At 39.3% G+C, this 26,697-nt stretch overlaps 1 protein-coding gene across 1 annotated transcript in view; it reads right to left on the minus strand.

The window, feature by feature from the left end:
* Positions 1 to 851: 851 nt before the first annotated feature.
* The window catches only part of KDM7A (lysine demethylase 7A), a 38,106-nt gene continuing 12,260 nt past the window's right edge, over positions 852 to 26,697 (minus strand). Inside the window, exons 6-19 of the mRNA XM_007466616.1 lie at positions 25,726 to 25,888; positions 22,183 to 22,270; positions 20,793 to 20,899; positions 17,403 to 17,494; positions 15,037 to 15,126; positions 10,748 to 10,957; positions 9,086 to 9,210; positions 8,718 to 8,872; positions 7,369 to 7,466; positions 6,733 to 6,881; positions 6,144 to 6,352; positions 4,748 to 4,833; positions 2,488 to 2,761; positions 852 to 1,823 (exon numbers count right to left, since the gene is read on the minus strand). Coding sequence (XP_007466678.1) covers positions 1,729 to 1,823; positions 2,488 to 2,761; positions 4,748 to 4,833; positions 6,144 to 6,352; positions 6,733 to 6,881; positions 7,369 to 7,466; positions 8,718 to 8,872; positions 9,086 to 9,210; positions 10,748 to 10,957; positions 15,037 to 15,126; positions 17,403 to 17,494; positions 20,793 to 20,899; positions 22,183 to 22,270; positions 25,726 to 25,888 — 1,941 coding nt within the window. The 3' untranslated portion in view covers positions 852 to 1,728. The remainder of the gene's footprint in view (positions 1,824 to 2,487; positions 2,762 to 4,747; positions 4,834 to 6,143; positions 6,353 to 6,732; positions 6,882 to 7,368; positions 7,467 to 8,717; positions 8,873 to 9,085; positions 9,211 to 10,747; positions 10,958 to 15,036; positions 15,127 to 17,402; positions 17,495 to 20,792; positions 20,900 to 22,182; positions 22,271 to 25,725; positions 25,889 to 26,697) is intronic.

The raw sequence follows: 26,697 nt of genomic DNA on the forward strand, positions 1-26,697 counted from the left end.
GACTTTTTTTTTTCTTAGCTCTTCAAGTGATACTTAATACAGAAGGGAAAGTCCTGCTGAGTAAAAAAAAAAAAAGACAAACCCATAATATGGCCGTATTTCTTCTCCATAAAAATAAATTTTATCCAATTTGCCTATATTTTCTTTGTAGGAACCTGTAAAATGCTCTATTGTCGGAACTGGGAATATTTCCACTGCCCGCCCCCCGCAGAAATCACTTGTTTTTATGTCATGGGGGGGCGGAAAAGGAAAATATAAGCTATTGCAAGCAACTGAAAACTGGCACTTAGTAAAAGTTGTGCACAAAGGAGAAAAATGATTCCTTAAAGCTCAACCAGATACTTAACCTCACTATGCACTGGTTAAGTTAGGATAGATGGAAGAAACTGCAAAAAGCACCCATTTTACTCCAAATCCATATCTTAAATAATTCTTTAGAAGGTTAAGAAATAAAAAACTAAACACACACACACACACACACACACACACACACACACAGACACACCCAAATCATCTACTCCAACATGCTTGCTTCTATACAACTTAATATAGTATAGTCTTATTATATTACGGCTTATTATGCAGATTTGAATATTCTAAGTCAAACCATATTTCATATTCTCCAACAAATTAGGTATACAGAATAAAAGCGTCATAAAATATAACCTCTGTGGCAGGTGTTGGTCCTGCCCTCCAATACCAGTAGTATGAAGAAGGCCCTCTGTAGTTACAAATGTATTTGAAAAACTACAAACATGACAATTTAACCAAACTTATAATACTTTTCCCACAAGTAGGAAAAAGATATTAAAGCTGTACTCTTTGGGACCCAGATATCATCAGCAAAAAATGAAAATGCAAGAAGCCTATTTTTCTATTTAGAAGAAAATTGCAATGTCAAATGAAATGAGACATGTGGGGTCTTCTATGTAGTTCTTACACATTGGCTATGAAAGTATTTCCCTGCAAAGAGAAGAGTCTTGTGTCGTTATGAAATGATGGGGAGTGCAGAGGGAAGGTGGGATATAGGTAATAGACCTGGATAACAGTATGCACCTTGGATGTTAGCAAAAGCGAAGCTAATAGCTTATAAAAAACACATGAATTATATAAAATAAAATGATTTTCATATACATCTTAATTTAAAATAATTAATGCATCAAATCCCTGTTTAAGACTTTAACCTGAATAGCAAATTTAAGAGTCCAGACTAGTTACTGTTACCGTGGCTTTTCCCCACATGTAACACACACACTATCAAAAATAATTTAAAAACCTTCACATTCTTAAATCTAAATTAGTGAGATATTTCTCCAGAAATCTTCCAAATAAATAGCTTTAAAAAAGAAAAAATTTAAAAGCTGTTAACTTTAAAAAAAAAAAAAAATCTGTTAAATAAATTATCGATAATTCTTTACCCTACCACTGAAAATAAATCAAAACACTACCAACAACAAAATGAAATTCAAGCCCTGACAAGAGACCCTTTCCAGTTCAAGGTCTCTTTTTAAGGTTCTACCCTCCTTCTTCCTCTCCCCACCAGGTCCAAAATGGTTATTGCTGAGTGGGTGTGGCACAGTGAAAATGCAGCATCAGGTTCATTTCGTTCTTCAGGCAGTGTTCCCTACGGTACATGCAAACTGCTACAGCGGAGGCGCGCGGAAGCTCCAGGCTCCCGTACCCCGAGACCGGTCTCCGAAAGGAAGAGTGACCACAACCGCAGCTCCGTCACACAAAGAAACGTGCGTGGCCATTTCTGTTCAATTTAAGGATCTTCCCAAGACGCTGTTTGGCTGTTGCCATTCCTTTTTTCGGACGTTTGCCTATAACATACAGAACACCAACAACAGCATAAATAACAATGAAAATCATAGGTGACAGCACCGGGAAGATTTAAACGCGGGCAACATGGTAGGCAAAGGCTTTTCGGTGTTTTGAATGAGCAGGGTCACACTTCTGGAATTCCACTGCTTAAAACTCTTCCGCCTCATCACGTGAAAGGGAAGGGCCAACCTCCTTCATTAAGACTTAGGAGGCGCTCCCACGCTCTGATCCCTGCCTAGCTCTTCAGCACGAGCTCCTACCCGATCCTGCCTCAAACTGTGCTTCAGCAATGAAACTGCGGGCAGTTTCATACATAACCCCGTGCTGTTTCTCCCCGTTGTCCTGTGGGTCACACTGTCTCCTCTGCCTTCGGTGCTGTCTACCCTGTCCCTTCCCCCACCTCAGCATGGCTAACCCCCATGGTCAGCCTCTCCAGGATCTACCTCCCCCTCCAGGAAGCCCCTCCTGCTCCTCAGGGTTGACTGAGGTATCCTGCTTCTCTGTCCCCATAGTAACCTGTGCACGCTGCTGCTATCGCTGCGCTGGCTGTGACGCAGCAGGCTGTGAGCAACGTGAGGGTACAGACGATGTCTAGCTAAACTGCTACTGTCACCAACATACACAGTCAGAAATGCACTTAACCCACACACAGATAGCAGTTACCTTTTGTTGCCTGGTTGCTGATAGGTGGTGGATTTGATGCAGGTCTCTTGGTGGGGTGAAGGGGCACTGAAAAGGAAGTCTCACCAACAGGCCTTTCTGGGCTTATACTGCCATTACTTATGTGGCATGCCCCTGACATCAAGCTTGAACTCTGCATGTACTTTCCATTCTGAGGGCTTGAGCCACTGCTGTCCACAGAATTCCTACTTTGTACCTTCTGACTGACTTCTGATGAAACTTCCTTTCTGATGCATTTCTGGCCTCTACTGAGATCCTAAAAAAGAAGGAAGGAAATAAGGTCGAATTTTTAGGGTTCATTTAAGATAAGTACGGTATTTAACCTCTCTATGCACTAACAATTCAAGATAGAGAAGAAATAGATTACTGAACTTGGGTTTTCTTAACACGTAGTAGCCTCAGAAAACCACCCCTCCTGAGGGCCATCTCATTCCAAAACCTAGAAGTGCTGAAGGATTCAAGTCTTGAAGATGCCTCATAATTTAAGTTGAGAAGAAAACATAGATAGATAGATAGATAGATAGATAGATAGATAGATAGATGACTGGTGGATCTTGAAATCAAAACAGAGAGGGTCCTGACCAGAATTAAAAAGAGAAGGAAAGATAAACTCGAAAAGAGCATGCTGCAGATGTGATGTCTCACGAAGCTAGTTTTAAGTGTGTGTGTGTGTGTGTGTGTGTGTGTGTGTGTGTATTAAAGTGAATTTCTGATTCTGTAATGGTCAAGTAAGTTTTAAAAACAGCATTCAACACAGACTTGCTTTAAAATAGTCTCACAAATACTGTTGAGCTTGAAGAAACAGCTGTTCAATTTGACATGCCTTTCTAATACCTCGCTAGATTAGTCAATAGAAATTCAATCTTCTCTAAGGTGATCTTGCTAATCATCTGTCCCCTACTTCTTTATTTTCAGACAATTATAAAAACAACCATTAGATTTAAATAATAGCTTACTTTTAATACTAAATCCTATAATGCTAATGAGTTATAAATTTTTTAACCAGTGAGGCACTATAAAATCATACACTGAATAAGTGAATTCTTAATAGTTCAGGGATTTCTTAGCTGACCTTTGACCCTGGAGCATATCCTTCCATGAAGAGAACTTGTACTTGCCTTGAAAAAATAACTCGGTTCTTTTTCTTACTATAACTGTAATTGATAAGTATTTAGAAAATATAGATAAGCCAAACGAAGAACATAAAAACTACCCATATTTCTGCTACTCAGAGAATGCGTGGGGTTGGGGAGGCTTGAGGACTCCACTCTGCCACATGAGAATTTTGATTCTTTCTTCGGCTGTCATTTTCCAAGGTCTGCAGCAAAAGGTCATACTGCTTTCCTTGTATGGTGCTACTGGTAAAGTTTTGGTTTTTTAAAAAGGTATTTTGGGTTCGTTTTGTTTGGTATAAGCATTCATACACCAGGATCCTAAAACATCAAGTGCCTTCTCTTAGAGCAGGGACTCTTAATCTGGAGTCAATGAATGGTCTGGGGTGAGGGTGGGCACAGACCATGAGAAAATGTAAGCACAAGTCATATTTATGATGGACATTTTTCTGGAAAGAGAATCCGTAACTGTCATCAAACTCTCAAAGAAATTTAGTATCTAAAAATATCTGACAGGGACTTCCCTGGTGGTTCAGTGGTAAAGAACCCGCCTTACAATGCAGGGGACGTGGGTTCGATCCCTGGTCAGGGCACTAAGATCCCACAGGCCACGGGGCAACTAAGCCTGTGTGCCACAACTACAGAGCCCACGCGCCCTGGAATCTGCGCGCCACAACGAGAGAGAGAAAACCCACACGCCACAAATAGAGAGAAGCTGCGCGCCTCAACAAAGATCCTGTGTGCCGCACCTAAGACCCGACACAGCCAAAAATAAATAAAATAACATAAAAAAAAAAATCTGACAAACAATGTCAGAAACTAAAAGGATCCTCGTGGTACTTTTGTTTTCCTTTCATGTTTCATTCTAGCCAGACATAACCTAAAGGTGTTGGGAGTTTTTAACTGTTTTCTTAAATAAACTGTTCTTTTCCAGATCACATTCTATCCATAAGCCTTTCATCAGTCATTATATCAGAATCCCTAAAAATGGATATCTGTTCAAATGTGCGTTTAATGGTCATTTTTAAGCTTTCCAGGTCTAGTGGTTGATCACTGGTTGCAGCTTAAAAAAAGAAAGCAAAAACGGAGCCAATGACAATCTATTTTAACGTTTCAAACCTTGAATATACCTGACGATTAAATCTGGAAGTTGTATCAAATTGTTTAATCCAGGAAGAACTCCTCAAGTCTTGATCTTCAGTCTTGACGTGATACCCTAAAGAGAAGCTTTAATTAAATGATCTTCGCACAAACTAGATCATAAAGAACAAAGTTAGCCTGCTACTTAAAATAGAAAGTAAATTTATATTGACATTTTATTTTTAAATGAATACACTAACTCTTTATTCCGATACTCTTTTCCCTCTCAAAAACAAAACAGTCACCAGCTCTCAATCTAACATGTTAATTCTTTCAATTCTCCCAATGACTGTCTTTCTATGGCAGGATTTTGTGCCAGATGCTGGAGGACCTAGATCAAATTCTATGGCCATCTGCTGTAGATGTAAAACCAAGTGCAATAATACTTTCTCTAAAAGTAATATATTTTCCCATATAGAATAAAGGCATATGTTTGCCTGAATTTGGCAGCATTTCCGTAGAAGCTTTCTTTTCAAGGGACAAAGAGATTACAGGGAGACAGAATGGTATAGTGGAAAGACAGACAAACCCAGATTTGAATTTAAGTTCTTCCATTATCAATGCATCTTAAGGCAAGTTACTTAACCTCTTTAAACCTCAGTTTCCTCTTATACAGTAAGCAAAGATTTTGAGATCAAACCGTCTAGTCCTGGGTTCAAATTCCAACCTCTGAACAGCTATGTAAGTATGGGCAAGTGAAGTCCACTAAGTCTTTTTTCCTTTACCTGTTAAAGCTACATTACATACACCCAAAATGTTGTTTCGAGAATTAAGTGAAATCAATGTCAAGCTCCTGGTACTTAGTTAACACAGTTAGGTGGGAATGAACACAATGTCTACAAGAGACTTCAGTTTTAATGTGGTACCATCTTCTCCCCAATCCTCCTCAGATTTTTAGGGAAATAAAATTTTTCACCAAAGGCAGACAGAAGAAAACACTGTGTGGCATCACTGATAATGCCACCGAGTCTTCTCTCTTTCCTAATGCTTCCTTTTCAATTAGGAGAGAACATCCTCAAGCAGAAACAGTTCAAAGCTTGCTTCCACAAAAGGAAAAAGAGTTGATTGTTCAAACCTAGCACATCAATTAAGACACCAAAACATTCCCTCCACTCTGACCGACTTATAAAAGGGAAACAATACTGTCTTGTGACAGCCAGTGAACACAACTCTTAATCCATTAATTTACATTTTGAGTTCTTATACTTGCATCTTACATTTGTCGACATTATGTATTCTTTTGCCAATAGGCTTAACACCATTTCCAACTAAAGATGTGCAATAAACAGTTCTTATTCATAATCTCTAACCTCAACTAGGATGACAGGGCTATTAATGTAGGGCTTCTATGTTATTTTTCAGAGACTTATAGTTTATGTTTCTTACCACTTTCCACTGGCTTATCACAGCGATACAGCTGCCTAACCTCATGGTTACTGCTGCGGCAGCTGCTGGGATCCTGGAGAGAGTGTCTTTCACCGCCGCAGTCTGTGCTTTGTATCTGCCTTTGTAAACACGTGGAATAGTGCAACCCTGCCATAGACAGCATGCCCTGAATAGCTTCTTCCTCTGTGCTCGTCGAGGTAGGACACTCCCTAGAGGGCGGATCAGCAAAAAAGACAAGAACCTTTTTAATTCTAATAAAATTTTTGGTAAAATTTAAAACAAAACAGGGCTTCCCTGGTGGCGCAGTGGTTGAGAGTCCGCCTGCGGATGCAGGGGACGCGGGTTCGTGCCTGGGTCCGGGAAGATCCCACATGCCGTGGAGCAGCTGGGCCCGTGAGCCATGGCCGCTGAGCCTGTGCGTCCGGAGCCTGTGCTCCTCAACGGGAGAGGCCACAGCAGTGAGAGGCCCGTGTACCGCAAAAAAAAAAAAAAAAAAAAAAAAAAAAAAACCCAAACAAAACAAAGCAACAAACGTTTTCCTATCATTTATATCACAATATAATAAGACTACCATCATCAGCATGCCCACCTTTTAACTGGAATTTCGCTCCTAGACGGCTTCTGGCTCTTTTGAAGGAAGCTCCTCATCAAATTAGATTCTTCCTTAAAGTTTGATGTAATTTCTTGTTTCTTTTCATCACCTGAACTTTCAGACTCTTCAGTGGTAAAATTATTTTTCTGAGATAATTAAATGGAGGCAAATCTGTATAAGAAGTCTGAACAGGTCTGTACAAACTAACCAGAAACACTTTATCCGTCTAGGGAAAGTGAGAATCTTAATTATCATGGAATTATTTCTGTATTTCATATGAAAAAGTGAAAATGTCTAATAACTACAGTAACATAATTCCTTAGTAAAAAAAACCACATAGTACAGTTTTTCTTTAAGGCAAAATGAAATATAACCTATGAGAGAACTACGAGAAACATGAGAACAGTATCTCCCTCCACCCTTTCCAAAATCAGACAAAAGCTATGTCGATCAGATGTAAATAGTTACATGATGGGACGTGTGTGCATAATTACCACTGCAGAGAAGGCCCTGTGCCACAAAGGTCAGAGAGACAGGCTTTGGGAAAGCTGTCATTCACTTTCCTCCTAGGTAAAGGAAAGTGGGTGTTCATCTTTTTGTCACATAACTTTAAGTTAAGGGTTCCAGGCGTACCAGTGCGGTGCAATCAGGTCCAGAGTCTTCTGAATCAGAAATATCAGAATATTCTGATGATCGATTCCTGAGTTCTGATTTCACACTTGTTAAAAACCCTGAGAAGGAAAATGATGAGAGAAAAAGAGTCATGAGAATTTGAATAAAGTGCCACCCAAAGCCTGTCCAGCTTTGTGAGATGCCTCACCTGCTCCTGCTCTGTCCTTTTCTCACTGCTCTCATTGTCTTCATTCCATTCCTCCCCCATGGACTATCTCCCTAATTGACCAAGATACAGATTAACGTGTATTCTTAAAATATCTGGGGTATTTGTTGAATATGGTGATATAATCCTTATATGGGTGGGTTGACTGTTTTATATTTCTTTCCAGAAAAAAACCTCTAACACTAAAATTAGCTTGCAAGATGTTTTTCACTTTCCGTTGTGCATTATTTCTCTCAACAGAAAACAAAACAAAATAAACTCTCCTAAGCCTAAGACACATTCAAGTAGACAGTGAATCCAACAAGCTTGAACCAGGCTCCAGCCCTGCCTCTCTCTTGCCGGGAGCACTCCTCAACAACTGTTGGATGAATTCCATTGATTAGCTGCCTCTCCCCGGACACGAGAACAAAGGCAGAGTCAGCAACTACAGCAATACCAGACTTACACAGAATTAGCAGGACTGAGATATCCAACATGGATTAAATAATGTTAATCACCTGGAACATTTACTTATCAAGTACTAAAATATTTAACTCCTTTTTAAGGGTATATGGAGGCCCTGAAAAATGTTGAGAAAATGAAGACTTCATTCAAAGAAGAAAGATCTCGAGGAGGAGGAGGTGTTACTACTCATCACACTGATGATAACCAATTAATAACCAAGTAGAGGTCTTCTTGTCAACAGGCAATCAAATAAAACAATACATGGATTGCTAATAGCTTCAGATCAGCCAGTTATATATGTCTCCTAATTCTGAAAACCATATGTATGGTAGCTAAAATTATCTCAGAAATAGGATTAAACTTGCAACTTTATTATTTGGAGTAGAGGCACGTAAGATGCATGAGCTTCATGTGACTCTTGTAAAAACTGTTACTAGATGAGGGTGTCACTGGCCGGCGACATCCTCGTCACTAATACCACCTTCCCTAGATGCCACCCCTCACTTGGTGGTCACATCTGACATTTCCCTGATGGGGAGACGACTCCGAAATGCTCCAGACTTCTCAAAAGAGTATCAGGGACACAGAAATTGTAATCCTACTACTGATTTAAGCACTTCAAAATTAGCAAGTTACTTTACATATTATTAGCACATTGGTAAGGAGCAGACCTTTAAAATGACCATTAAAACAAACATACTGTTAAGTGGTTTCTGAGACACTTCATTCTCCACCCCCTCTATTCCTGAGCTCTCTTCCGTCTTCACTTTTGCCTTTTTTGTCCTTCTCTTATCCTCTTCATTTTCACTGTCTGCTGTATAAAGACTCTGATCTGTAAAGGGTTGTCTCTCATCCCTGTATACAGTGGGAAAAACAATCGAGTCAGAAAACAGTGCAACCACGCAGCCAAACGGTATTAAACCCTCCTTAATTTGCAGAGAAAATAGAGAACCAAGACACTTTCCCCATATTTCAGGCAGCTGTGTAACAGTCTGGACCAGAGATTAAATGAACAGAGGGAATCCCCCGAAAACTAATCTGTTGGATACTTTGATCTACTTCACATACTTAATTATCCTCCCATTTGTCAGCAGTAATCGGAGATCGTTATCTTTCGCTCTCCATTCAGGTACCGTGGAAGATGGCTGGAGATGTTTGTTGAATTTTCCGTTCAGTTTAGAGCTCAAAATGTCCTGAAAGTATAAAAACATAACTTACTTAACCTCCGCCCTCAAATATACCAGCTTGACAAGTAAAGAACTGTATACCACCCACCAGCTCCCCCCCGCCCCCCAAGCCCTGCACGCTGAACAATGCTGGGCAGCCTCCAGGGCTAGGGCGTTTGCAGTGGTGTGGCACGAAAACTAAATGGTTCCTAAAACCAAAGCATGAATCCGGTTCACCTTTCCGTAGGGCCGGTTAACTATAAAACACATTCTATAACGCAGAATATAAAATCTCTATCAAGTGAATTCAGACATTTCACCCTGCAGAAAGCTGAAAAACTGAAAAGCTGGAGCAGTACCACCTTCACGGATCTGAATTCCCTTTGCCTTGCTTCTCCCTGCAGAAGTGCTAGCTGCTGGGTCCTTTCCAGTTACCCTATCTCTGACCTCATCTCTAGTCTTCCCACCAGGCACTCCTAGCAATTTACATGTCATCACCCTGCTATCACCGGGAACAAAGGCCACCGGGTGACATAAAGGCACAACAGTAGCTGGTTTTCAATACATAAAGAATATTTCCTTTTCGTGGTATTATTTTTCTTTAATAATAAATAGAACCTTTTAAAATAAGCTAAATCTTCTCCTAGATGGCTATGGGTTTAAGGCGGTTTAGAACAACAAAAGCTTAAAACAGTATAAATATAATTATATAAAATTTAAAATATTTAAGGAAGTGTTCATTTCTATATAGCTTCTTTAAATGTTAAGAGATACTGCTATCTTATTCATTTTAAATTATCCTCTACTTAAGATGTAAAATCATGGATGATATGGATCTCACCACATGTCATTAGCATGTTTTACAAAGGCCCTACATTGAGCTCATTACTGCCCCACTGCTTCTCCCCTTTGTCCTTCAGGCCATCACTTCTCAAACTGTCGTCATGGGTTTAAGAGGCTCCCAGCCTAACAGTTATCCACATGCTGCTGCTGCTGGGCCAGGAAAAGGCCTTCTGCACTTGTTCTTCCCTCTGCCTGCAATACTCTTCCTCCAGTCTGTGTATCCATCTGACTTTTTCTGCTATGTAAGTGGCATTCAAATGCACCCACCTGAGAGGCTCTCTGACCCCCTTAGCTAAAGCAGCCAGCCACCCGAGCCCTTTTATTCTCTGGCTCTACTGCACTCTTTCTTCATAACATTTGTTTTCTGAAATTATATTATTTTAATATCTGTCTCTGACTTCAATCCTTCCAACTTGAGCTAGGATGGAAGCTACACCAGGGCAGGGACTTAGGTTACGCTCACTCTGGTATCTTCTCCAGAGCCTAGAAGAGCACGCGGCACTTGGTAAGCACTCAGTAAACGTGTCGGCAAACAGATGAGATCTGTTCGCCCTACTCCTACGCTGAAGCATGTCCCTGTCACAAGCAGAAGCGCTGCTGACCCCTACAGCACTAAGCAAAGATCAGACAAGAACGGCCGGACTGTTCTCTTTCTATAGTCCTTCTGAAGGCCTTTCAGAAACGACCAAGTCTCCTGTGTGACCATGGAACGGAAGCTTGCCTCTTCCCAGGGACACATCTCCAGTCTTCTGAGCACCTCCCTCGTGTGGAGCTCCAGGATGTCTAGGTTAGAAGGAGTTCGGACATTATGATCTCGAAGTTTCCGCATCCTTCGTCGGGAATGGTATGGGGAAGCTGCTTCATTTGAGGATCGTGAAACTGGACATACAGTAGGAATTCCCTGAGATTTAACTGGTTTGCCGTTTTCCTCCTTTAAGAATGAAATTCAGGGTATTTTTATGACAAGGCCACAAACATACCTGACTAATGAGCCATAAAAATATTTTAGAAAACAAAAAACATTCAGTTTAATCATATAAACAAAAAACACCAAATTATAAAACTTGAACGACTTTGCTGAGACCTTTTCCCCTTCTCTCCCCCACGTAATATACTGTGAACATATTTCCTTGATTTTCAATATCATTTTAAAGGCTGTATCATATTCTACTGTAGAGATATGGCATCATTTATTGACCTAATATTTAATGGCAATTATTTAGGCTGCTTCCAGTTCGTCCCTATGATGAAATTCTTTCACATACATAATTGCATAAAACAATAAATGCTTTTTAAACCAAAGTCACACGTCTCTATGTAGCTTTAAAAATTAACTCTATAAGCATATCATGAAAAGCGCAGTCTACTCGTCCCCATCTGATTCGCTTTCTCCAGAGGTAACAACTTGCAAGTTTTTAAGCATTGTAGTAACATACACAGAATTTTGTACCACATGTGTATATGTAATTTATATGTAACGTATACATAATTTACCATTTTAAAGTGTAAAATGCACAGTTCAGTGGCATTAAGTACATTTCACATCGTTGTCTAACCATCACCACTATCCATCTCCAGAACTTTTTAATCCTCGCAAACTCTTAAATAATAGCTCCCGGGCTTCCCTGGTGGCGCAGTGCTTGAGAGTCCGCCTGCCGATGCAGGAGACGCGGGTTCGTGCCCCGTTTCGGGAAGATCCCACATGCCGCGGAGCGGCTGGGCCCGTGAGCCATGGCCACTGAGCCTGCGCGTCCGGAGCCTGTGCTCCGCAAATGGGAGAGGCCACAACAGTGAGAGGCCCGCATAACGCAAGAAAAAAAAAAAAACAAAAAAAAACATAATTTTTTAAATGGGCAAAAACTTCAAACAGATACTTCATAAGGGAAGATATACAGACAGCCATGCACACAAAAAGGTGTTCAACATCATCAGTCTTCAGGAAAATGTAAACTAACACCACAATGAAACAACATTTCATATTCTCTGCAATAGCAAAAATTAAAAAGACTGAAAACACCAAATACTTATTGGCAAGGATATGGAACAACTACAACTCCTATACATTACTGGTGAGAGTGTAAAATGGTACAACCACTTTGGAAAACTGTTTGGCAGATTCTCATAAAGTTAAAAATTCATTTACCCTATGACTTAACAACTCTACTCCCGGGTATTTATCCAAGAAAAATGAAAACATATATCTACCACAAGACACACAGGTTGCTTATAACAGTTTTATTCATAATGGCCAAATCTGCATATAACCCAAATATTCATCAGCAGAAGAATGGAAAACAAACTGTGGTATATTCATTTAACCGAATACTACTCAGCAATGAAAAAGAACTACTGACACATGCAACGTGAATGAATCTCAAAAGCCTTATGTTTAAAGAAGCCAGACACAAAAACACTATATGTTGTATGACTGCCCTTATCTGAAATACAAAAATAGGCAAAATTAATCTATGATAAAGCAGGAGAGGTCAGAACAGTGGTAGCTATGATAGTCCAAGACTGAATAGAAGGGGGCAAGAAATGACCTTCTGGGGTGATGCAGATGATTTTTAGCTCAACTGGAGTAAGGGTTACACAGGTATATACTTTTGTCAAAACTTGAATTGTAGTTTCATGACCTGTGCGTTTCACTGTATGTAAAAAGGAAAAAGCTAATTGGGAGCTCTGTGTGAGTGGGGCTTTATCAACTGATGGGTTTCACTATAGGAATTTGGGTTGTTCCATTTGAAGGATTCAAATTGTCAACATCAGTGGACCTTCTTCTTGGCCTGGGAGGTACAGCTCAGGCTGCCAGTGTTTTGGGGAGCCACGTGGAAGAAGAATCATTCACCATGTAGACTGTCACTTAATCCTCTTGTTTTCAGTACGGTACCTATATCTCCCTCAGCTGGGTTCAGTGGCCAAAGTCCAGTCTCAAGTTCAACCTCTAAAAAATTAAATCTCTAGTTTTTTGCATGTGTTAAGGCAGGAATCTGGAGGTCAATTTATTTCTTAAATAGACCTTTAATCAATCCTGCTTTCAACCCCACCTCCACTCTCATATTCAGAGGGTCCTAGTTTCCCTGATTGCTGAACTTTTTGAAGGTTTTACTGTACAAATAAGATCTGCTCTGGTCTTCTCCCACTGCCCACACAGGTTTCAGCTCTCTCTGATCTGCTAAGTCAGTTACCACTTGAACATTTGCTTTCCAGCTTCCAAAATTTTGTTGGAGTCTTCATCTCTATTATTCTCTTTGTCTTCAGGGGATATTTCTTTTTATTCTTTTACTATCATTTTGGTTCCAAGAGATGATAGTGGTAAACAGGTATGGTCATGTACAAAGTTTAATTGGATTCCTCTTATTTACTTTATTAAAATAATGCTAAGTCAAGGGATATGCCAGTTAGAAAGCATGAACTATTTACACTTCCAACCAGCAGCACAAAAATAAAGAATTTTATCTTTGCCAATCTGATAAATGATCATTTGAAATCATAAATTATGTGGCAAAATGTACTTGAATACTTTTCGCATATTGAGAATATTTTTCATATTTTTATTAGATTGGCCATTTCTATGTCTTCTTTGGTGAAATACCTGTTTATATTTTCTTTGTACATTTTTCTACTGCCATTTTGCTTCCTTCTGTACTCCCTACCCTCCAATTAAAACAACAACAACAGGGCTTCCCTGGTGGCGCAGTGGTTGAGAGTCCGCCTGCCGATGCAGGGGACACGGGTTCGTGCCCCGGTCTGGGAAGATCCCACATGCCGTGGAGCGGCTGGGCCCGTGAGCCATGGCTGCTGAGCCTGCGCGTCCGGAGCCTGTGCTCCGCAATGGGAGAGGCCACAACAGTGAGAGGCCCAGGAGAGGCCCAAAAACAACAACAACAACAACAACAACAACAAAAAACCCAAAACAACAAAAAAACACTTTGTTGACTATTTTTGTCCAATTATTCTTCCAAGTATATTTTACCATTTTCAATTTGTAATACTAATTTGGAATTGACATATTTCAGAAATGACACTCCCATTTATTCAACTATAGTTTTATTTCTCTTAGTAAAGATTTATAGTTTTTTCATATAGACCTACACCTTTCTTATTGAGTTTATTCTTAGTTTTGGTTGTTATTATATATGATATTTATATATTTATCCATTTACATATATATTTAAGATTAAATGTGTGACTTTTGATTTTAAAAATCCATTTATATGCACCTCTTCAAAAACAGAAAATAATTGATTACCATATCTGAACATACTGAGAATTACATGAAATACTCTATCCAAGGATATTAAACCCAACATTTTAATATTTCTTAAACGTACACCTCTTTTCATTCCCCAAACACAGCCCTAATCTGAGCTGTGTCAGTTAGCTGCCATTCCTCCACTTAATTTCCTTTCAGTTCAAGCTGGACACTAACAGAACCACCTTCCTCAAGAATTACTTTAATTAAAACCACCTTTCTTTAATACCTAGAATAGCTCCTAATTAATAAATTAAAACACCTAATCTAAGACTTCATGGCCTTTTATCAAAGGGCATTTACCTAAACGAGTTGCTGTAATATTTTCACTCAAGTGGATCTCCTTGCCCCACCTTACTTGTGTCATCCCTCTTTCCAATTCAGTTTCACCCAGCTCTTACTCATCTTACCTTTTCTCTCTCTTTCATTTCTTAACATGTATTCATCTCTGCATTGCAGAAATGAATGAGATCTGAAAGTCTTGTTTATGCTGTATTGTTTTTATTTTTGGAGTAACCTGGAGAACCTGAAGTAACCTGGTAACTGCTTCCTTATTACTTCACTACGATACAATACTCCAGATTTCTCCATAGGACTTTGGGAGCCTGAAAACCTGAGACTCCTTCCAAGACACAGTGCATTCTATTTCTTCTAAGAGTGTCAGGGCTTTCCAATGTTTGTAGTGTGGTGGCAGATCCAACTGCTTCTCAAAGAAGACAGTAACCAGGCATTTAGATGATAGTTTCTACTCTTACCTCTATTGCTCGAATTACTTTAGAAAGTTCTTTAATAAGATGTCCAGGTCTAACATTGTCTGGAATTTCAAAGGCATGTTCAGATACAAGCTGTATTTGGATTAACAAAGATAAGACAACCAAAGTTACTTACATTTTAAGGTGTAAAAACTAATTTACTAAATCAATTTTCAGGTTCTCTAGATTTTACAGACAAGGCCAAATATCCACAAGTCAGGTCTCAGAGCTCATGTGGTTGGTTTCATATCTTCTAAGGAGATCCTTATTAACTCATAAAATCCTCTTACCTTGAGTTAAAAATGGACTTGTCTTACTGTAAATTTTGTTCTATATGGACTCTACACCTCAAAGCCTACTGTAATTCTAACTACTACTATAATTAGTAGAGAAACTAACTAAATTTAATTCATAATACGTAAGGATCTGTAAGGGGGAACACAGGCACTAGAATAGTCCTAGTTTCTCATGGGATATCTAATTCGCCAAGTTTTTTTCTTTTCACATTGAAAGCGAAATAGGGAAAAGATCCCATCCACAGGAAAGAGGAATTAATTGGTGAGTTACCATATCTACTGAACTGCAAACTGCTGTCATTATTTATTATGTCTATTTCCAAATATGAATCTGTATATCTAAGAAAGTTTTGACCTTTTAGGCACACACTTAACGTACTAATTGTTACGTCTGCTTTACATCCTCTCCTTGGTTTAGCATAATTTGTTAAAACAAACTAATGACATCAAGATACAGTTGAGTACTTTACGAGTGTTAACTCATAAATCCTTTCAACAACACTCTGACAGAGATACTATTAGGACTCTCACTTTACAGTTGAGGGCCTCAAGCACAGGTTAGCGGTTTATTAGCAGCATTGCTAAGGCTTGAATCCAAGCCTCTGACTCCAGAGTTCACACTCTAAGCCACTACGCTAAGCTACCTCTCATCTTAGTGCAAGGTGGACAGTTAACTGCAAACATCATGCTTTTAAAAGTGCACTTCAAATGCAATGAATTAACAGTATGTATTATTGACGAGTTTTACTGTGCATCAAAATCACCTACAAAGTCTGTTAAAATCAGAGGTTCAGATCCTACCCCAGATCAATTAAATCAGAATCTCCCGGGAAAGAAGCAGGGAGTTTATTTTTAAAAAGCTCTAAAGGCAATTTTGATAAACAGACAAGTTTGAGAACAACTTGTCTACAGCCTTCAGAAGGAAAAGAATGACATGGTTTTTGCAACATACCCTTTATTTTGTTTTTATCTTTTTATATACTATATACTTTTGTAATCTGTTTATGCCTTTACTTGTCATTTAGATGACATCTTTGACATTGGAAGACATGATTTTTATTTTCCTGAATGCTTACACAGTGCCCTTACTCTTAATGGATATGCAGCAATGATAATAAAGTGAAAGGGAGCATAAAATTACTGGGAGGGTAACCTATTAATTACTGTCTCCCAATATCTTTTAAGAGGGGGATTTTTATTTCAGGTGGACATTTGAGAAATTAGCATGGGAATGTATTTTCATCAGCTCAACTATTTATCATTTATTATTAAAACATTGTGTGTAAAGTTCCAGGAAGGAAATGAAGATGAGAAAGTCCCTGTTTTTCAAGAGCTTATAAACTTAGACAAGAGGACATGGACACATTACTTTATGGACATTACTTTTAAGTCCACTGGCACAAGAGATACGCTATGGACGCATAAGGAAAGGACATACTGCTTCCAAATGAGACCTGGGATGACCTCTTAGAGGTGGTGGGATTCAAATGCAAACGACCACATTTTAGGGAAAAATGGATATCTCCTGCTTGAACCCTGACCTCTCTTTTCCTTCGTTCTTACATAAGACTAGCAGAGGGATAACAGCATAGGCTTTGCAAACACAGAGACTGAGCTTTAATCCTAGCTCCACCCGTTGTCTTGGGCAAGCTCTTAAACTCTGAACCTCAGCTTCCCCATATGTAAAATGGTGATACCAAGAGTACCCCAACCTCATATAGCTGTTCTGAAGAGTAAATGAGTTTATGGTTATAAAAACTAAGCACAGTGGTTAGCACACTATGTGAGCTCAAAGTTATATATTATTATTCTATATCTACATGTTCATTTCTTAGTATCCTAGATATACTCAAATTTACTTTCTTTTTGAGGTTAAAAGAAATACCAAGGTACTTCATTCTCATAAATATAAATATAAACCAGCACATTTGTATATACTGTCCAATAAAATGCAGGTTGTACTTAAAGCATGATTTCCATTCCTTCTACTACTCCAAAATAACATAAGAACTCTGTTTTCCTGACCTTGCCATGTAAAAATTAACAATTATTTCACCAAAGACAACTACTTACTTCTTTTTTCATCCATAATTTTAAAGCAGTATGCAGCGCTTTCACTCCCTGTACTAGGTAAGTCTGAGGCTGGAAACCATCTTCTCTCAGTTCTGTGGCAATGAAGTTGAGGGGGAAAGGAGTTAGTGCTCTGTGACAAAGGGATTAACTTTAGGTTTCGAGTAACCACCAAATATCAAACAAGTTAATGGAGAAATAATAAACAATCTGTTGAAAAGGTGAGAAAGGAAAAGAAACAGTATTACATTAAATGTAGTTGTACTAAATGCTCCAGTTAAAAGAAAGCTCACAAACATAATGCTGAGTAAAAGACAGGTCACAAAAGAGTATCAGTAGGAATCTACTCACAAGAAGTCTAAAAATGGACAAAATTAAACTATTTTAGTTAGTGACACGGTGATAAAACTGAAGAAAAGGATTTCACAAAAGCCAGGATGGTGGTTCTCTCTAGAAGGGAAGGAGGAAGGTGCAATGGGAAAAATAACTGGGCCTCTCTAAGGTAGCAACAAGTTTTTGCTTACTTTGGGTAGAGCTGACCTGAGTGACAGCTGTGTAATTTTTTGAACTGTACGAGAGAGTATGTGTACGCAGTGTGTGACCTACACAACTGACTGTGGGCATGACATACTACGTTATTGTAAAGGTAAATATACATACACACATACAAATGTCTCTTCTGGGTTTTAAAACCAAATTGATTATCTAAAACTCATGCAAAATATATTACATGTGGTCTAAAATTCAGGTAAGGTGAAACAAAAGCAAAAGATCTCACTTCTGCTCAGTGTTTAATTACTTACATGAACCCAAAATTGGTTCACTGTTTTATTATTACTAACACTAAACACAGTTAAGAGTTTCATATAATCCACACTTATTTAACCCATCATATAAACCTTATTAACAGCCTCAGCTGGAAGATAACAGGCCATAGTAGAAAGTTAAAGGGTCAGGAATTAAAAAACAACATAATGTGGGGTAACAAGACCACCATTCCTACTTCCAGGATGAATCCTAAGACAATGGCAATTGGTATAGTGGTCATCTGGCTCTAGCCTTTGTGGGACTGGACTGACTCACTAATATTGCCAGGTAGCCTGTACTGATATAGCTGACAAAATGGAAACATTTTAAAACCTCACCTACAAATATCCTTTTACAGTAATTGGGGTTTTTTTTTAGGTTTTTAATGTATAGGTTCATGTTTTCAGTGAGACCTCAATATTTCTGAACTCTCAATGGTCTAAAACAAAGGTTAAATCGTTATTCTAAGACTGAACAATTTGCTGCTTGTGGCTGCAAGGGGAACAGCAAGAGTTTGTCTTTTAGATAAATTTTTAATTTGTTCTAAAAAGTCGATTGATGAGCCCCTCTTAGACATTAAGGAAGAAGCATTACCCCAGGTGTGTATGTATGTCAGTGTGTGTGTGTGTGTGTGTGTGCACATGTATGTGTTAGAAGAGAAAGATGGAAAAAGTGCTCTGAATTTTCTGAATATTGAATTGCCAAACTCTTATCTGGAGAGTTCAGTAATTGGGTTTTATTTCCAGAAAATAAGGACATTTGTAAGTGTTTTTATAAGTGTTCCTATTTTCCCAGGCTTCTACTTGAATAGGAGACTATGAAATTTACTGTCCAGTATTTTACTGAAAATCATATATTGCAACTCTATGGGTCTACTGTGACATCCCTGCAGCCAAGAAAAATACCCGAGAGCACTATTCCTCCCCATCCATGGATGGGATCCCCCCTCCATCCTGTACAGCTGCACCACTGTCAAGACACCTACCTCTACACAGTGCTACAAGGTGTGAGACGGGGTTCTACTGCTCTTTCCTTCCAAATAAAGTGAGCTTTCCCCAGTCCCCCTTTTAAGGAAAGAAACCATAAATGATTTTTATCTTTTAATTCCGTGCATGCCATCCTGGGAAATAAGTTATTGGTAGTTTTTTTTCCTTTTACCTTTTCTTCTTGTGTAACATTTAAATGGGGAAGACCCCCAAATGTTTAGACTTTATTGTTTAATCTGTTCATATCTCTTCTTCTCGGAGTTAATTATAATAGTAGCACTGGGACTTCCCTGGCGGTGCAGTGGTTAAGAATCTGCCTGCCAGTGCAGGAGACACGGGTTTGAGCCCTGGTCCAGGAAGATCCCACATGCCGCGGAACAACTAAGCCCGTGTGCCACAACTACTGAGCCTGTGCTCTAGAGCCCGCATGCCACAACTACTGAAGCCCCCACGCCTAGAGCCCGTGCTCCGCAACAAGAGAGGCCACTGCAGTGAGAAGCCCGCGCACTGCAACAAAGAGTAGCCCTCACTCGCTGCAACTAGAGAAAGCCCGCGTGCAGCAACGAGACCCAACGCAGCCAAATTAATTAAATAATTTTAAAAATATAGTAGCACTATTGGCAAACTGACTAGGAAAGTTAAACAACACAAAAACCAGATGGACTGTATTTTCATGGGCATAAGTGCACGAAAAGCAAAAAATAGATAAAAGTGGAAGTTACAGTGAGTCTCCAACTTGACTGCTCAAAGATTATTAAACCAGTAATAAAACATCAAAATCTGAAATTCCACATAAAACAGGTGGTACCTTTCAAGTTTAAAGGGATATATTTCCCCCCTCCCTTGAAAAGAACCATTTTTCTTCAACTATAGATGCATAGCCTGACACTAGTTGGTTTGTGCTAACAGGTGCTTTCTACTGGCCACATAATGGTCATAATGGTAATGGCACAGACACCACCTGTTTCACTCAGGACATGAAAATTATTCCCTCGATTTTTTAAAAGCAAATGTTTGGGAACAAATACTAGGTAACAGTCCCTTGGCTTCAACTGCATTTTTGTTAGTGAGGTACTTTTACGTGCCCGATAATGTGTGCAGATGACTAAAGACCCAGTGAAAGGAACATTTTTCAATATTTCCTGTGTGGTTCTGATGCAGCTCTTCATATATCTGATTTTTATGCCTATGGACTAGAGATTTTCTAATTTGCTAAAAAGGTTCTGAACAGAGGAAAATCATGCATTTAAAAAACAAAATAGGGGGCTTCCCTGGTGGTGTGGTGGTCGAGAGTCTGCCTGCCGATGCAGGGGACACGCGTTCGTGTCCCGGTCTGGGAAGATCCCACATGCCGCGGAGCGGCTGGGCCCGTGAGCCATGGCCGCTGAGCCTGTGCGTCAAGAGCCTGTGCTCCGCAACGGGAGAGGCCACAACAGGGAGAGGCCCGTGTACCGCCAAAAAAAAACAAAAACAAAAACAAAATAGGGACAATAGCCACACCACATTTTAAAAAGAACCTCTCTTTCTATGAGTGGCTTTTAGTGAATTTAGAAATATCATACATCATATGAAACAACAAAATGTACAGATTATTTATTACCTTTTAGGGTCTCCAGCAAGTTTTTGGCTACAAACCAACATATGGCTTCAAAGAAAGGGAATTTGAAAAGATCTGGTGTTTTTAGCCTTTTTTCCATCTCATAACACCTAAATAAATAAAGAGTTGAAGAAATTTAATATTAATATTAGCATTTCAAAGTTAAATGGAGACAACCAACTTAACTAAAATAAGCAGCCCACGACGTATAAGACCAATCGAGTAGGGCACATCGCTCAACACCACCACACGTGGGTAAGACTGAGTTGTGATCTTACTCAGGTCCGCCCTTAACAGATTTGACAGGATACTGAAGAATTTACAGCGGGCTTCAAAAAGATCACCCCTTGGGATCTGTAGCCTAGTTTTAACAGAAGGAACTTTACAAGGGTTCCACTATAATAAATAGAATGATGTGTTTAGAAACCAGCTGCCTGTGTTGGACAGCACTGCAACACCCTCTCACGGCATTTTCTTTAGGCTCTACTAAGCATTCAAGCTCAGGACCACACTTGGCAAGGGTCAAGGTGAGAAGACCTGTGAGAAACCACAGCTCACCACAGGGTGAGTCTTCCGTGGGAGTCCTTGCAGCAGTCCACACAGCCAGGAGCCGTCTTTCCCCAGGGACAGCTCAGGTATAAAGAAACAAGATTCGTACTTGGCAAGTGTGGGAGCTGCCCTGGCTTAAAGCTTCATACCCCCCATAAGAGCCAGAATCTCTTGTAATAACTCCACAGATGCATGGCTTCCGGGGCTCCCCAGGGGCATGCCAAGTTATAACACTCACACTCAGGAAAGCCCAAAGACATGGCTTCCTACTAGGTATTTCTAGTTCTGCCAGTACTGATGCGGTTTATCAATCAGGAATCATTTTACCATAAGCAATGTTGCCTTGTAACATTCTTCTCTCATTAGGCTACCAGGGTAAGTTATTACCCAAAGGTCAAATTCTCACGCAGAAGGGGAAATAGCTGTTAATCCTTTACCACAGCAAAATTAAAGCAGGTGTTTTGACAACAATCCTAACTGAGGGCTGCTCTGCTCCAGCACCATATGTCACACCTGAGTCTGACTGGTTTTAGTTCAATTCCCTCACTGTAAAAATAGCCAAAGGAGAGTCTATCCATTTCTACAAAATTTTGAAATTTGGGGAGATGTCTAATCTCAAATTGAATAAATTATTCTTTTTGTTTTAGATTAGAAAAGCATCAAGGTGTTCTCCTGTCAAAATCTTAAGACAATACTTCTGTTCAAAGTTCCTAATAATTTCTCAGGGCCTATCTCCATGAGATCTCAAGTAAGTATGTTGCTGAATTTTTTTTTTTTTTGACTTTTAGAACTAAGTCCTATTTAAGAAAGGACAAAAGATCCTTTAAATACTGATGACACAAACCTGAGCTGCATGCCAATGTTAAGGTTGTGCAGAAAGTTCCCCCCAAAAGCCATACAGTCCTGAGAAGTGAGCACAGCATGAATCCACCCTGAAATGGTTAAAAGTATATAAATCAGTGATTTTTCAATATTCAAACCACACAAATGTGATATATACCTGTTTTAAGAAACACAAAATATCAAAATCAGTTTACCTCATACTTCAGTGCCAGAGAAGCTAATGTCTATTACCATCTAGAAGTTCAATGATTCAAATATGTATTAAATGCCTATTATATGCCAGCCTCTGTGCTGTGTTTAAGATAAATGGATTGACCGAATTAGACAAAATTACGGTGCAGGATAGGTGAAGGTTTTTGTGGCTGTTGCTGTTTCAGTTTTTTAGCTTAAAAACACAATCTACTTTATATTAAAAATTTTACTCTGAGACAAGTCAAATCTGGTTAGAGTGAGGCAAGCGCGTTTTCATTAAATGAACAACGGGACTGGCTGGGCGCTTTGCCTCCCTAGTGTCATCCTGAAACAAGTGTCCTTAGGGAACAAGCAGAGGAGGATCAATGGAACTCAACCTGGGACCTTCCTCTAAGAAAGAAAAAGTAGATCACCCACATTTCATTAGGCAGGGTTATGGTCCTATAAATATAAATGTCGGCAATCAAAATGATATTTTCCCACAAAGTCAAAATGTTTTCCCATAAAAATGTTTTCAAAGTGAGGCTCATTTCTGAGATGATGCTAAACTTTTGAAAGAAAGGTCCGTAGACTGAACATAAAGACTTCATATAAACATAAATCAATATACACACATACGTTTGCATGTAAAAGTTGACTGTTAAAATAGACAGATCCCACTTTCCTTATACTTTTCATATTCTGATCCCTCATTGTGCTGTAACACAATATCAAAAAACTCCCTGCAAGACTGGCTTTCAGGTGGTGACCATGTGTGTGCTCAAAGGCACAAAGCCTTGAGCTTGACCCTGAAATCACAAATTTGAAGTCTCTGTTGGCTTCAAATTCTGTAGATCAGTGGTCCTCAATGGAGGCAGTACTGCCTGTAGAGTATGATCTAGACAGTTTGGTGGGCTTTTTTTTTGTCACAGTGATCAGGAGGCACTACTGTCATTTTGTGAGCGGGAGCCAGGGATGCAACATGCAGGACAGTTCCACACAGTAAGAAATTTTCCTCCATTAGTCAGGACTTTCAAATTTCTGCTGGGCATTCAGATAGGTGCAAAATCTGTTATTAACTGTCTGAGCCCAGAAACTATAACTCCATTCATATGAAACAAGGATCTTTTGCATAGTTTTGGCACAATTATCCAGGAATACAACTAGGTAGCCTGTAAACTGAAGGAAGTGTATCAGTTGCCAACTACCTTGGGGGGAAAAAAAAATCACACTATCTACAGCAGCAGTTCTTCAAATGTGGTCCCCAGACCAGCAGCATCAGCCTCAACCTGGAACTTGTCAGAAATGCAAATTCTCAGGCCCACCCCAGAGCTACTGAATCAGAACCGCTGGGGTTAAGGCCCAGCACTCTGCGTTTTAATAAGCCCTCCAGGTGATTCTGATGGTCAATGAAGTTTGAGAACCATTAATCCACACCAAAGCTACAGACTTTGAACTACCAATTACACACCTGTACTGGTTAGCTGGCCTGTGCATCATCCTGACTTCTAATGCTGCTGTGCCTGAGCAGGGACATTGTAAAACGGTGTATTATTATAAATTACTTTTAATTTCTTCTTTATATTCTAATTAGGTCATTACATCAATGGGGGGGGAAATTACTGGTGCAGGTGGTTATATTAATGATAAACGTGAATTCAAGATTTTTGAAGTGGGCATAACAAAATATCTATTATAAAAGGGAGCTTTGGGGGGCTTTAAGGAAGGGGCTTTAAGGGAGGAGCTTAGCCCATTCACAGTGAAAATACTGAAACGTATCTAGATTTATAAATTCTGGTAGTTCTAGGCATTTATTCATTCATTTGCTTAACACATACTTCTTATTATATACTCCAGAGGCAAGGTAAGAAAGCAGGGCCTGTAACAGATCCTTGCAAACTGTGTAGCCATTAAGGTCACCCAAATCAGAAGAACATAATTCTCAAAACCACTGACCTGGAGAGTCCATACCCTGCATTTAGTCACGTCTCAAAATGACAGACCTGATACTTATACTTGAGGCTATAGCTAAGGCTGGTACTCAATCCCTTCCTAGGGTCCCTCAAAACAGACTCATTGCCTCCTAACTGCCCCAGGACAGCTGCCCAGATTCTTACAGCAGGCTTGGGCCTTTGACATCAATGTAGAGCTGACCAGTTAAAATTAAAGGGAATTTCATCAAAATTTTATGCAAAGGACATTATCAAGAAGATGAAAAGACAACCCACAGAATGGGAGAAAATATTGCAAATCATATATCTGATAAGGGTCTAGTGTACAGAATACATAAAGAATGCTTACAACTCAACAATAAAAAGACAACCCAACATGAAAATGGGCAAAGGATTTAAACAGACATTTCTCCAAAGAAGATATACAAATGGCCAATAAGAGAAATGCTCAGCATCATTACTCATTAAGGAAATGCAAATTAAAACCACAATGAGATACAAGTATACTAGAATGACAAAAATAAAAAAAGATAATTACAGTGTTGGTGAGGATGTAGAGAAACTGGAACACCTGTACATTGCTGGTGGGAATGTAAAATGGTGCAGCCACTAGGAAAACAGTTTGGCAGTTCCTCAAAAAGTTAAACATCATTAAACCATATGACCCAGCAATTCCACTACTAGGTATATATAACCAAGGTAAATGAAAACAAACCTGCACACAAAAACTTTCACACAAATGTTCAAAGCAGCACTATTCGTTAAGAGCCAAAAAGTGGAAACAACCCAAATGTCCATCAACTGATGAAGGGATAAATGAAATGTGGTACATCCATGCAATGGAATATTATTTGGCCATAAAAGGCAATGAAACACTGACAAGTGCTACAACATGGATGAGCCTAGTAAACATGATGCTAACTAAAAGAAGCTAGATACAAAAGGCCACGTATTATATATGAAATGCCCAAAATAGGCAAATCCACAGAGACTGAAAGCACATTAGTGGTTGCTAGGGGCTCAGAGGAGGGGAAATGTGGAGTGACTGCTAAATGGCATGGGGTTTCTTTTTGAAGTGATGAAATGTTCTGGAATTAGACAGGGGTAGGGTTGCACAGCCCTGTTAATCTACTAAAAACCATTGAATTGTACACTTTAAAAGGGTGAGGATTATGGTATATGAATTTTTCTAAATAAAAATAAAAGTGAAGGCAAATGACATAAAACACAATGCCAAAACAAGTCCTGACTACAAGAGAAGCCCTCGAAGGCACAAAGTAGTGAAAAGTCCAAGATCAGAATCATCTCTCGGGCTATGCAAATCTACTTTCCAAACACATTAAAGTCAGAGATTTCAATCAAAAGCTGACTCCATGTGATGAGTATCCACTATGGGGAGCGGGATGGGATTAAAACCTTACCTGTAGGAACAAATAAGGTATGTCCCTGCTTTACCACACATTTGTAGCATTTATCCACCTTATCTCCAAAGAATACTTCACTCTGGGTCACAGATGAACTCCAAGATTCATAGAGTGCCAAATTGTCATCTGTTGGCTTTATCAAATAAAAAACCTTCTCGCCCTAGGAGGAAGTAATCACACTATTTTTGAAAAAGGAAATGCCATTCTTAGGATGGCCTATATTGATGTAATTTCCCAATACAATGTTCTAAATTAAATTAGATAATTATCAGATTTTTTTAAGGCTCAAAAAGACATATTTCACATACCTGATCAATAGCTATTGCCCTTAATAAGCAACTTCAAAGGAGCTAAGGCTCCCGTCTCAAATACGACAAGGGGTCAATAAAGTAGGGATGGAGAAATAGTTACAAGAGAGGAGGGTAAAGAATTACAAACATCCTACTGATCTCATTTTCAAGGTAGGGAAGTAAATACATGTTAATAGGCCCCAGGTTACGGAGAGTCATCTCTGCAAACTTTGCCCTTTCTCCTAAGACATATAATAATACAATTATTTTTAAAGATCTGTGAATAAACTTTCTTTAATGAACTAACCCTTTGCTTTCTCATGGAGGAAAGGAAGAGGAGCTCAAGGGCACAGCATCAAACATAGTCCAGAGCATTGCTGATGCACAGGCATGTGATACTGACGAAGACTTGGTTCTAGATCAGCACTGGCCAAAAGAACCTTCTGTGACGATGGAAATGTTCTATATCTGTGCTATCCAATATAGTAGTTATAAGCCCTATGTGGTTACTGAGCACTTGAAATGTGGTTAGTGCAAATGAGGAACTGAATTTTAAATTATATTTAATTATTTAAATGTAGCCACATGTGCCGAGTGGCTACTGTACGGAATAGCACAGTTCTAGATAAAGCAAGGTGAATATAAGCTCCTGAGGAGAATTCATATTTTTATGGGCATT

The sequence above is a fragment of the Lipotes vexillifer genome, unplaced genomic scaffold (genome assembly GCF_000442215.2).
Source record: "Lipotes vexillifer unplaced genomic scaffold, Lipotes_vexillifer_v1.1 scaffold71, whole genome shotgun sequence".
NCBI lineage: Eukaryota > Metazoa > Chordata > Mammalia > Artiodactyla > Lipotidae > Lipotes > Lipotes vexillifer.